Here is a 12831-nt window from a genome sequence, read left to right on the forward strand (position 1 = left end):
AATTACATTTCACAATCAAATAATGAAAAGTACATTACTTAACGACTTACTTTAGAAATGAAAGGACTAAATGAATCATTTACGACTTTCTTTGAAACTACAAGTTCAAAAATCAGTAAATACATAATTCTTTATTTTGTCATTGTTTTAACTATGTCAGTATTATATCTAACATGGTTATGTGTATTATCTAATAAACTTGATGAATATCAAATCAAGTTAAATAAAGAATGAAAGAAAGAAATTACAATAAAAAAACATCAATTAAGACTAGAAATACTGAAATCTTTGAAAGGAAATTCAATGCTAGGAACTTCAGTTAGTTTTCTTCTTGACGTAGTCCATTGAATTGACTCTTTAGACAAAGTTCTGAAATCATGTGTAGATTGTTCAATAATGATTCTTTCTTTTAAAGGAAAAGTGTCTTTTGTTTTTTCTAATACATGACTGTTTTCACGTACTTTTAATATTAACTTCATATCTTCATCCAAAGGATTGTACTTCTTAATTGTTCTTGATTGATATATTTCTGTTTCTTGTTTAGTGAGTTTATTGTTATAAATGTCTTTAATCCAACATAATGTTGACCTATAAAGAATAAAATAATGAAAGTGTTGACGAACAATATCTGACCAATGAGTGAAGAAGAAATAGAAACTATCATTAATTAAATAAGTTATAATAGGCACTCTTGACTCAGTTGGAAAAGTTTGAATGGAATGATAAAGTGTGTCTATTAATTTTGTTAATGCATATGAGTTATCAGCAAGTTTTGAAATATGAAAAGCATTTATTAAGAGTTTACTATCAAAAGGTAATCTAGTCAAAGGATTAAAAACATCGTGGTGTTGAGTAATTAAATTAATGTATTTATTGAATGTATTAGCCATTTTAATAATTGACTGATAATTTAAGTAATTTGTATTTGTAACAACCATTGAAAATATTTGATTAAGTAAAGTTGAGTCAACACTAAATAAGAATTTATTCAATGAATAACCTTGTTGATGTCTTATTGATTCCCCATGAATTTTAAAATATTTTGATAAAAGACATTGATATTCAACTGACTCATTTAATAGTTGTTCAAAATTATCATTTTCTAATGCACCAAGAACAAATCCTTTAGTAATACAAACAATAAAATCATTCATTGAATAATATTGAAGAATTTCATTAATATCTAAATTATCATTTGGAATTGCAATTTGATATTCTTCTGGCAATACTCGTTCTATCATTTTATTTGGTAATGAATCAATAATTCTAATCCCACCATCTGGTATTTCAATAATTTTCATTAATCCTAGATATAATGATGGAAGAACAAGACATGCTCTTCCAATAATCCAACCACATAATTTCATAATTACCTTATTTGATTCAATAACAATTACTTTTTCATCATATATTCTCTTAAATATTCTTTCAATACATTGGATAGTATGAATAAATAATCTTTTATATTTACTAAATATTCCAAAACAATCATCAATACATTTTCTTTTAATTGCCTTTGTTACAATACATTCTTGAAACAATGTAAATATTGGACTATTAATTAACCTTACTTCATTCAGTTTTTTTTTATATCTCAAATATTAACAAACTGCTTCATGCAATTATAAATAATCTGTAGTATTAGTGTTAAAGTTTTTTCATGTGATATAATGTCAATTAAACTAATACAACTATTCCAAATAGAAATAATAGTATTTGCAATGTTTTCTCCATCTTTAATTTCCATATGATTTTTATATTTTTGTTGTTCAGAGACTAATGCTAAAATGAGTTTTTTCATTTCTTCCTGAAAATTACTAAGTTTTGCCTATACCACTGTTAATAAATTTTATCGTTACTTTCTACTGAGTAATAAAGTTAAATAAATTCCAAACAGTTAACCATGTTTTAAAAGTTGTTTCTGATAATCCTTTTGATGTTTCAATGAATTTTCTTATTTGTTGTTCCGAGAGTTGAATTTGTTGCATATTTCTTTATTATCTTTAGTATTGATTTTGAAGTTTAAGGAATGAGAGTTTTTTTCTTTCAGTATGTGTAGAATTTATACAACTTCATTTATGAACAAAAAATAATAAAAACAAATTTTTGATTCTTCTTTGTTATTCAATTTTGTTTTTTTAAGTTTTGTTTTAATGAATAAGTTATTCTATATCATAAAAAACCGTAACACTAATAAAAAACAAATCATTGATAACACATTGATTGCTGAGAACATACAGGGATTTGAGAAAGAACAGAGAGGCGATCAAGCTTTTCTTTTTCTTGAAGAAACCAGTTAGGATATGAAATATCTTCAATATCTACATCAACAGAAGAACAACTATATTTTAAAAGTTCAGAACAACATTGGTTTGGTGAGAGTGAAAAAAATTTTTGTGAAAGAGATAATTGAAGATTAACTGGGATGTTTAAATAATTCATATAGTCTTTTAGCCATTTTAATCTCTCTGATTCTTTATACTGTTTTGAATTGAAAATACAACCACAAACCTCACCTGGTTTAATATTCATTTGTTGTATTGATTTACATTTTTCAGGACTAAAATTAATATGACTTCCTTTTAATCCATAACAATGTTGAACAAAATATTCTAATTGTTTCTTTTCTTTTCCTCTCATTAAATCAACTCTTTGTCTCATATATTCCATACAAACATTTGCATCAACTCCTGCATTCTTTAAAAAAATAACAATTTGTCTTCTTGTATCATATTTCATTTGGTATTTACCAGAAGATAATGAATGAATATGATACATACATGCAGGTAACTTTGATAAAACTACAGAAAGTTCTCTAGTATTATCAAGTATTGTTTGTTGTTTTGTTTTTGGTAAAACGGATAATAAAGGTTGAAGAAGAAATGGAGGTTCATTTCTGAGAAGTAATAAATCAATAAATTTTGGTTGTTTTAAAGGATTAAAAATACAATAGATAAAACACCCATAGATTAGTTCATTAGATGGAATTAATAAATATCCATTCTTTAATCTATATTTATAAAGAGGAAGTAATTGTGAAATTTTTTGAAATGGTACTTCGACTAATGGTATTGATGAAGTTTGAATTATATTTTTACATTGTAAAAGAGAAAAATGATTAAATGGAGATGTAAGATATAATCTATGAAGAAAGATAATACTTTCAATATTATCAAATATGTCTTTTCTTGAATGAAATGTTAAATAAAAATAATAGTAAGATAAATGGTCAAGTTGAATTTCTTTAATAGTTGTTAATGGTAAATTTTCTGAAATTAAATGAATTAATTCTTTATAAACCTGAACTTTCATTAAATCTTCATTTTCCATTGGTAATTGATATTTTTTTAAAATAGTGAAATAAATATATGTTCTCTTTTCAATTATATCATAAAATTCACTTCTTTTATAACTATGAATTAATTGAATAAATATTGATTGATCAAATTCTTTATACATTTGTAATTTGATGTCGTCTTTTGATTCATGAGGAAATTGTATAAACTGAGTTATTTCTTTTCTGTTCATTAAAACTGGAAGTTTAAACCCATTTTATTCTTTTTTACTAATAACACAATTTTATTATTTGTGTTATTTTATTTTTTTGATTTTATAATAATATTAATTTATTATTTAATTTATTATAATTTTATTCAATAAAATTACTTTTATTTTGTTAAATAATTTCAAGATATATCATCTCGAAGTTAATCGAATTCTTTATGGAGTGTGTCATTGGTATTGATTTAGGAACTACTTTCTCTTGTATGGCAGTATGGAAAGAAAGTTCAAAGAGAGTTGAGATTATTACTAATAGACAAGGAAAAGAAACTACACCATCAGTTGTAGCATTTACTGATAAACAACGATTAATTGGAGAAGAGGCAATAAATTGTACTGGAACAATAGTATTTGATGTTAAAAGGTTGATTGGAAGAAAATATAATGATCCAGAATTACAAAAAGATTTAAAATATATTACATACTCAATAAAAGATAATGGAAAGAATGAACCTATCATTGAAGTTCCTTATATGAGTGTTTTAAGTGCTTTTAGACCAGAAGATATAAGTGCAATGTTATTAAGAAGATTTAAAGAAATTGCAAGTGATGCAATGGGAAGAGATGTGAAGAAAGCTATTATAACAGTTCCTGCATATTTTAATGATTCTCAACGAGAATCAACTAAAAATGCTGGTAAAATAGCAGGGTTTGATGTTATGAGAATTATTAATGAACCTACAGCGGCTGCAATTGCTTATGGATTTGAACAAAATATTAAAGAAAAAAGTAATGTTCTTGTTTTTGATCTTGGAGGAGGAACGTTTGATGTAACACTATTATCTATTGATAATGGAGAATATAAAGTCATTGCTACAGATGGAGACACTCATCTTGGAGGAAATGACTTTGATACAAAATTACTTGAATTAGTTCTTAATAAATGGAAAGAAGAGGATAAAGATTTTGTAGAACAACTCAGTAAGAAACAAATCTTTAAACTACGTAAGAGATGTGAAATTGCAAAAATTATTCTTTCTAACAAACTAGAAACTAGAATTGATATTACTGATTTCTATGATGATGCTGACGAAGAAGACGATGATGATAGAATATGTGAATTAGTTATTACTAGAGAAGAGTTTGAAAATGTTAACAAAGAATTGTTTTCACGATGTTTCATTTCAGTAGAAAAGGTATTACAAGTAACACAGGTTAAAGCAAAAGATGTTAGTGAAGTTGTATTAGTTGGTGGATCAACAAAAATTCCTAAAATTGAACAAATGGTAAGTCAATTCTTTGGTAGAAAACCATGTAAAAGTATTGACCCAGATAAAGCAGTTGCATTTGGAGCAGCACTTCAAGGAGCGTCTATGATAGGACAAATGCAAGAGAATAAAGTTATATTAAAAGATGTAACAGCAATGGGATTAGGAATTGAAATAAAAGATACTGAAATGAATGTTGTAATTCCACGATATTCACCATTACCAAGTAAAGAGTCTCGAATATTTGTTACGAATCAAGACAATCAAGAAATAGCTAGATTTTCTGTGTTTGAAGGAGAAAGTCAAAAAACAGAAGAAAACAATTATCTTGATGGATTTACAATATCACGACTTCCAAGAATGAAAAAAGGATTAGTTAAATTTAAAGTTACTTTTAATGTTGATATAAATGGAATGTTATCAGTATCTGCAGTTGTTGTTGAACCTAAAGCATTTAGTGATCTTCAAGGTCATTGTAATGTTCAAACACAAAGAGAAAGAAGGTCAGATGAATCTATAGAAATAGGAAGGAAACGAATTGATGAAATGGATAAAGCAGATGAAGAGAATAGAAAGAAATCATTAGCATTACAACGATATAAAAAATTAATCAAATTATATCAAGAGAAAAGTAAAACAAATAAGAAATTAGAAGAAATAAAAGAACATCTTCAACAGTGGTGGAATGAATCATATAATAAAATTGAAAGTAAAGAATTAAATGAACAATTAGAATATTATCAAAGTCAATTAAATAATTTGTAATTCGTTTCTTTTCTTCTTTAAACAATTTATTTCATTAAAATAATGAAAGAAAAAAATTTATTTTCATTTAATAAACTGGAACGATTAAATCAATTTGAGGATCAAGGAAATTTGATTTTTTAGCGATTTTTTTTCTAACTTGATCCACAACATTTAATTTTCTTTTTAATGAAGGTAAATCTTGTTTCCAAATGGGTAAACATCTCTTCATTTTTCCCATTAATTCAATATTACTTTTTGGAACACAAACGTGGACATACTTCTTTGGTCTTTTATTATAAGCACGAGTCAAACTAGCACATCTTCTAGCGAATAATTCTCTTCTAAATTTTTCAATACGTTCTTTTTCCATTTTTTTACGAATAAGTGCTTTTTGTTTTTCAATTCTTTCAAACCTTTCTTTTTGAGCTTTAGTTCTTAATTGAATATCTTTTACTCTTTGTTCCATTCCTCTTCTTCTTTTAATTTCTTCAATTTCTTGTAATGTTTTCATATGACCTTTTTCAGTTCTTTCTAATTCTTTCATTTGTAATTTCCATTGAGCAATAAGGTTTTTTCTTTCTTTAATTTCTTCTTCAGTTCTTTTTTTTTCTTCTAATGCAGCTTTTCTTAATAATTCATGACGATGTTCTTCAGCCAAAGCCTTTTCTTTTAAACCTTTTAAATGAGCAACACGAGCTGCTCTAAGAGCCTTTTGTAATTCTTTTTTTTCTTTTTCTCTATTTTTTTTTAAGAGAATTCTTTTTTTTTCAAGTGAAAGAGTAGCTTTTTTAACTTCATTTTTTAAAAATTTTAATAATTTTTTTTGAGCCAACCATTCTTTTTCATTTCTTTTATAAATATTTGTATTACTTTTAATAGTAGCATTAAAATTTTTTTCATATTGATTATAATGCTGATTTATTTTTTTAATTTCTTCATTTGTATAATTATTTAACATTTTATCAGCTTCTACCATCGTATTTTTTATATTCGTTGTTGTTCTTTCTACTTTTATCTGTTCAGCATCTTTTAATAATTTATCCATTTTACTTTCTATTTCTTTAGCTCTTTTATCAAGTTGTTGAACTTCTTGAATTCGTTGTTCTTTTATTTTATGAATTTTATCAATTAAATCTGCAGGAACTTGTGCGTTACATATATAAATTATCACAAATAAAATGGTTACAAGTTTCATTTTTTTTAATATTACATTTTTAAGTTCTTCTTTTTTGTTGATTTTTATATTTTTTTTAATTATTATTTTTTTTTATTTTTTTTTGTGTTATTTAAATCCTTCATAACATTTTCATTTCTGTTGTTGTTGTTATTTATTTCTTTAATATTCCTTTTTTTTATTATCAGATATTCTTTATGAAATTGATTTTATTAATCAATTTAAATGTTTAAAACAATAAAGGAATCATTAAAATATATTTCTCATTATTTAGTTATTTTCTTTAAATTCAAAATATTCATAAATATTAAGAATTACAATTATTTTATTATTTTCATTAATGTAATGAATTGTTGATTTATAACATATTATATTATTTAATACAATTCCTTTATTATTTAATTGAAAATAAATAAATTTAAAAAAAAATTATAACAACCAAATAGAATCAATTAAAGGAGCATTTGAGAAACCTTAGTGGTTTTCTTATGTCTAAGGGCTTCAGTTGGTTTAGCAACTTTCTTTTCTTTTTCAGTTAAAATAAGTTCAATATGGCATGGACTGCTTGAGAAGGAGTTAATGCTTCCATGTGCTCTGTAAAGTCTTCTTCTTGATGAACGAGCTTCTTGAACAGCAATATGACTAACAGTCAAGAGTGCAGTATTAAGTCCTTTAGCCTTAGCATTATCAACAGCATTCTTAAGAAGTTTAAGAATGAATTGGGCTGATTTGACTGGCCATCTTCCAAATGCACAGTTTAATCCTTTGCATTGAGCTTTACGTCCAACTCCTCCATTGTGTTTTCTGAATGGAACGATTTCTTTCTTAATGATAACGTTTTTAAGGAATTCTTGAGCACGAGCAACTTTCATTCCTCTAATAGCATCAGCAGTTTCGTAAGTATTTTTGAAGTGAACTTTAAGATTATCACCACGGGCTTGAGCAGCTTTTGCGACGTTCTCTGGCTTAGTGCAATACTTGACCATTTTGTCTTTGGTTGTTCTGAAAGAAACTACAGTTCCTTCATACTATACTAGGGTTTTTTCTATTCTTTTTAGTTTTTTTATCTATAAAATATAGTTTTTTCTTTTTATTCAGATTTTTTATTTTGTTTTTTTTGTTTATTATAAAATTTATAAATATATATAACAAAATTTTTTTGAATATAAAATTTTGTTATACATTACTTTAATATTCTTTTCTTCTTAAAGTTTTTAATTACTCAACTCTTCTTTGTTCAATAAATGTTTAATCTTCACTTCAAGACTTTTTTGTTATGAAAAGTATTTTTATGGTATGTATTTAAAAATTATTTTTGTTTAACTTCTTTTGTTATACAATTTAAAATTTTAAACTGAAAATTCATGAAAGAATATTTGTTTTATTGTAGCTTTTATACTTATATTAAAATAGTCAAAAGTTAAATACCAACACAATTCACTCATTAGTATTTATTCAAATCATTGGATAATTTAAATATTTTATTTTTATAAAAAAGTATCATTTATCATATAATGAATAATATAATCATAAAAGAAGAGTAGTTTCTCTATCCAATAAATATTTTTAAATAATAATAAATAAGAGTATATAAATATTGAATATAAACACTTTATATTAGAAAAAAATCTTCATGAAAAATAAGAATTATGTTAACATTTTCTAAAAATTTTATTCTTTATATTAAAAAATTATCTGAAAGGATAAATTAAAATAAGTTTGTATTAAATAGTATTAACAAAACGAAAAATAATAAAAATAATAAAGAAATTAAAAACAACTTTATTGAATATTAAGTTTAATAATTTTAATTTTCAACAAATGATTTTTTTATGAAATGAAAGATGTGTTTATTGTTATAGCAATTTTTATTTTATAATTCTTCTATCTATAATTTTTATAATTATTAATATAACATATTTATTTATATTATTAAGAAATATATATTATTTTAATAATTTATTTTTATGTATTACCTTCTATTTTTTTTTTTGTTAATTAATAATTTAACTTGTTTATACTTATCACCTTTAACACTATGATGGATTTTGTAAATTTTGTTATTTTTCTATATACAAGATTGATATGAACTTATTTTTAAAGTATAAACAATTATTAATCTGATATATCTTATTCATTATAATAACCTTTTTATCATTTATTTTTTAATATTCAACGTGGTATCATTTATGTAACTTGTAATTAATATAATTAATAACTAATTTATAAATTTTAATAACAATATATTAGTATTATATAATATAGATTGGTGTAATGTACATTCGTAATAGGTATTAAATTAAAACTCTTTCAATTTAACCATTTTGATATTTCTTTAATAATTGAGAAATAAATTTTTTTTCATTTATAAAAATAAAAGATATGTTTGTTTATTAATATTGTACTATTAATTTATTTTTACTGTTAATTGTTATTTAAAACATAAAAATATTTCTAATTTCAATAGCAAGAATTATATAAAAAAATCATTAAAAAAAAAAACAAAAAAATTAAAAGAACTAGTAAAAGAACTATAAAAGTATAGTATTAAATGAAAACTGTGATAATAATTCTATTTGTCTTTAGTGTATTTTCCACAAACGTAGAAGAAATGAAAAGCCAACTTATTAAAGGGGGGAAAGAAGTTACTGACTTAAGAAAAAAACTTATGGACTCATTAGAAATAAACGAAAAAGAAATCAAAGATATGGGACTTGATGTTATAAATGACAAAAATACTACAGTAGATATGAAGTGTCTCAGTAAACCAGAAAATAAAGCACTTCATTATGCCAGAAAGGCTGTTGAAATAGCAGAAGACATGGCTGAGCATAAAGCAGAAAAACTCTTTAAACCATATGAAGAAATTAAAATCCAATTATTTATTGAGTCTGTTAGAAGAAAAGTATATTTCACTACAACAACATTGTTAATGAATAAATTAAATGGAAAAGACTTTACTAAAAAAGAAGCTAAAATGCTTATTCGAGAAGTTGCTAAGAAGGTTGTTAAAAAGGCTAAAAGACATGATGCTGTTGATGAGTACTTAGTATTAGAAAAAGCTGAAGACGAAGAGACTAGAAAAAAATTAACTGCAATTTATACAAAAGAAGACCTTAGTGAACAATTAAAACTTAATAAAATCAATGCTCTCATTTATTCATATGAATTACAAAAAGCTAAACATGATATTCCAATTCAGAGACAAGCACTAAAACAAGCTACTATTAAAGAAGAAGTTAAGTTACATGGAAATAAATTAATTGATAGTGTTGAGAGAGTAGAGAAAAGCGTCAAAGCATTAAATAAGATTGAAAAAGAGATTAAAGTTCAAGAGAAACAAATCAAAGCCGCACAGAAACAACAAAAAAAATCTGAAAAGAAAATAGAGAAGATTCATCAAATGAAGAAGAAAGAAGAAAAAGTTGAAAAAATAATGGATAACCTAGAAAGTCCTAAGTGTGTTTTTAATAACCAAACCCATATTAACAACTCTACTAATTCATCTACTAACACAACACATATTAATAACTCCACTAAGCCATTTACAAATACAACACATGTAAACAATTCAACTAAGTTATTAACTAACAATACTCTTCCAACAAATACAAATTTCACTAACGCTAATAATAATAAAACCATTGAAATTAAAACTAATCAAACTAACCCAGACATTAAAAAAGTAAATACTACAATCCCCATCCCAGAACCTGTTAATCATAATTTAACTCCAGAACAAAAAGCACGTGCTATTCATCCAACAGAAAGTTACAGTAAATTTAATAAAAAGAGTGTTAAGAAAATAGTAAAGAAAGAAGAAGTCAAAAAAAATACAAGTACTAAAAAACAAAACAATAAAAGTGTTAATCCAAAGAAAGAAAGAAATTCACAACCAAAAAATAATAAGAATAAAACTCTTGGACTCACTAAATTTATTAATGGAGTTTCTAAAGTCACTCACAAACTTGCAAAAAAAGCAGAAAATAGAGTAAGTAAAGTTGTTAAAAAAATTGCAGGAACTTCAAAACAAACAACAAAAAAAGACGACATTACGAAAAAACAATTAAAACAATTAAAAAAATCAGAGAAAGTAGTGAAAAAAACTGAAAAAAAACAATTAAAGAAAGCAAATAAAGCAATTCAAAAAGCTGAAAAAAAAGGACGTAGAATGATCAAAAAGGCTGCTACAATAGCAGGTGTTAAAGCTGGAATTCAAGCACAAAAACAAGGGTTTGGTTTTGTCAAAACAGCTCGTGTTGTTGCTAACGCTCAAATCAAAGCAGTAAATAAAACTCAAAAGAAAGTTGAAAAAAATATTAAAAAAGTTACTGAAAAACATGCCATCAAAGGAAAAGTTGCTGTTGATCGTGTTGCACAAAAAGAGGTGACAAAAGTTAATGCTATTGCAAAGAAACAAAAATAATTTGATTTCAGTGTTTATCTATATTCTATCGTTACAATTTATATTCTTTTTTATTTATTTCATTGTGGATTATTCCCATTTCTTCATTACTTTCCGTCATTATGCTCATTTCATCCATAATATAAGGTATGATTTGCTTTTGGGAATTTCTCTTCGATGATTTGAGAAAATACATTCATCTGAATGATGAAGAGTAGATTTGATAATGAATCATCTTGTAAAATTCCTCTATTTAATTTAATATATCCTAGATATTCATTAAATTTATAACCGATGAATATCTTCCATCTAGTCATCATACTTTCAATTATGTCAATGATGACACATTCATAATTAAAATATTTTAATGATTCAATTACCCATTCGTGATTTACTGTGTCAGATGCTTTCTTAATGTCATAATATGACTCCACATATTTTGGGTATTTCTCTTCTTTCTGCTGCTTCATCATATAACTATTAATTATTCCTTCTTTAGCAGCTAAAGATTGTAACTTACATCCCAATTGGTTGCTACTAATTTTCAATGATTCACAATTCATGTTAAGTCTTCTGTGAATCTTTTCTTTTAATGTTGAGGTAAATACTTTCATAATTACATTTGTACAACTGATATGACGATAATTAGTGACATCATTCCTATCTCCTCATTTGTGGATTAATAAAGTTCTTCCACTTACCATGTCTAATTTGATGTTTTGAATGAAGTTCAACCATTCGTTAAAGATATTGAGAATGATTTCTCATGATGATGACATCCTTTTCAAATAATACCCGTATATAATGTCTATTCCTGGTGATTTCCAGTTACTTATTTTCATTATACTTCAATTTAATTCATTTATTGTTATAATGACACTATCATGATTTCTATATCTTTCATTCAATAAGGTAATTTGTTTTATTTTCCAATTTTCTTTATTTAATATCACCTGTGTTTCATATAACGATTTCAAATATTCTAAAGTAATATCGTTATTTGGGTATATTTCATTTTTTATTTCTTCCTTATTCTAATTTTCTTGTTAGAATTAAACATGATTTTATTTGTATTGATTCTGATTATTTCTTCCTTATTAAATTTAATTCTTTCTTTAATCATTGTCATCATATATTTTAGGTATTTTATTCTTTCTAGTGCTTTGACTTTTATTCCTTCTTCATCATTTTCTTTTAATTTCATGATGCACTTGATTCTGTACCATTTCCTTCCCTTGACCAAATCTTCTAGTCTATTTATTTTATTTAGTATTTCTTTTATTTCATCAAATTTATCTCTTATTATTTTATTTTGGAGATAGAGGTGCATAACCATTGAAATCCTCTTCATATCATCTTCCACTTCATGCATTCTGCTTCCTGACATTATCCAATCTATTATTAATTTCCATTATTAATCGGTCAGCTTCTTTTCTTTTCCAGTAGTAATTAATGTTTGAACATTTTTCTATTTTCATTTCTTTTATTTTATTGATGAGAGTGTTAAGGTATTCTTCATCAATTTCTGTAGAGTTATTCTTTAATATGATATTTTTTATTATTGAATTACACTCTACTCTTCCTTCCATTATATCATTTAATTTCAATTTAATGTATTGTTTAGTGCTTTCTTTTATTTTATGTAATATTTTAATATATTTAATATATTCATTTTCATTATTTACATTGATGTTTGTTACTTTTATTATACTTTCTATTTGTTCATTTCTTAATTT

At 24.6% G+C, this 12831-nt stretch overlaps 6 protein-coding genes across 6 annotated transcripts, besides 1 other annotated feature; 2 read left to right on the plus strand and 4 right to left on the minus strand.

Moving 5' to 3' along the window:
• Window positions 1-260: 260 nt before the first annotated feature.
• Window positions 261-1988, minus strand: EHI_008580 (uncharacterized protein; the record flags this gene model as incomplete). Its single annotated transcript, XM_001913624.1, has 3 exons — window positions 261-1554; window positions 1611-1828; window positions 1896-1988. The coding sequence occupies 3 exons, from the start codon at window positions 1986-1988 to the stop codon at window positions 261-263; spliced, it is 1605 nt and encodes a 534-aa protein (XP_001913659.1).
• Window positions 1989-2205: 217 nt separating this feature from the next.
• Window positions 2206-3528, minus strand: EHI_008590 (uncharacterized protein; the record flags this gene model as incomplete). Its single annotated transcript, XM_646058.2, has 1 exon — window positions 2206-3528. One exon carries the CDS (start codon window positions 3526-3528, stop codon window positions 2206-2208), a length of 1323 nt encoding a protein of 440 aa, XP_651150.2.
• Window positions 3529-3722: 194 nt separating this feature from the next.
• EHI_008600 (heat shock protein SSA4, putative) lies at window positions 3723-5534 on the plus strand (the record flags this gene model as incomplete). The annotated part of the gene is made up of 1 exon (XM_644466.2): window positions 3723-5534. One exon carries the CDS (start codon window positions 3723-3725, stop codon window positions 5532-5534), a length of 1812 nt encoding a protein of 603 aa, XP_649558.2.
• EHI_008610 (uncharacterized protein) lies at window positions 5501-6711 on the minus strand (the record flags this gene model as incomplete). Its single annotated transcript, XM_647451.2, has 1 exon — window positions 5501-6711. One exon carries the CDS (start codon window positions 6709-6711, stop codon window positions 5602-5604), a length of 1110 nt encoding a protein of 369 aa, XP_652543.1. The 3' UTR covers window positions 5501-5601.
• A 411-nt stretch (window positions 6712-7122) lies between these two features.
• EHI_008620 (60S ribosomal protein L17, putative) lies at window positions 7123-7676 on the minus strand (the record flags this gene model as incomplete). The annotated part of the gene is made up of 1 exon (XM_647452.2): window positions 7123-7676. One exon carries the CDS (start codon window positions 7674-7676, stop codon window positions 7143-7145), a length of 534 nt encoding a protein of 177 aa, XP_652544.1. The 3' UTR covers window positions 7123-7142.
• A 1625-nt stretch (window positions 7677-9301) lies between these two features.
• EHI_008630 (uncharacterized protein) lies at window positions 9302-11116 on the plus strand (the record flags this gene model as incomplete). Its single annotated transcript, XM_647453.1, has 1 exon — window positions 9302-11116. The coding sequence occupies one exon, from the start codon at window positions 9302-9304 to the stop codon at window positions 11114-11116; it is 1815 nt and encodes a 604-aa protein (XP_652545.1).
• A 41-nt stretch (window positions 11117-11157) lies between these two features.
• Window positions 11158-12831: part of a repeat region that runs on past the window's edge.

This window comes from Entamoeba histolytica, genomic scaffold (genome assembly GCF_000208925.1).
Source record: "Entamoeba histolytica HM-1:IMSS scf_1104750516383 genomic scaffold, whole genome shotgun sequence".
Lineage (NCBI taxonomy): Eukaryota > Evosea > Mastigamoebida > Endamoebidae > Entamoeba > Entamoeba histolytica.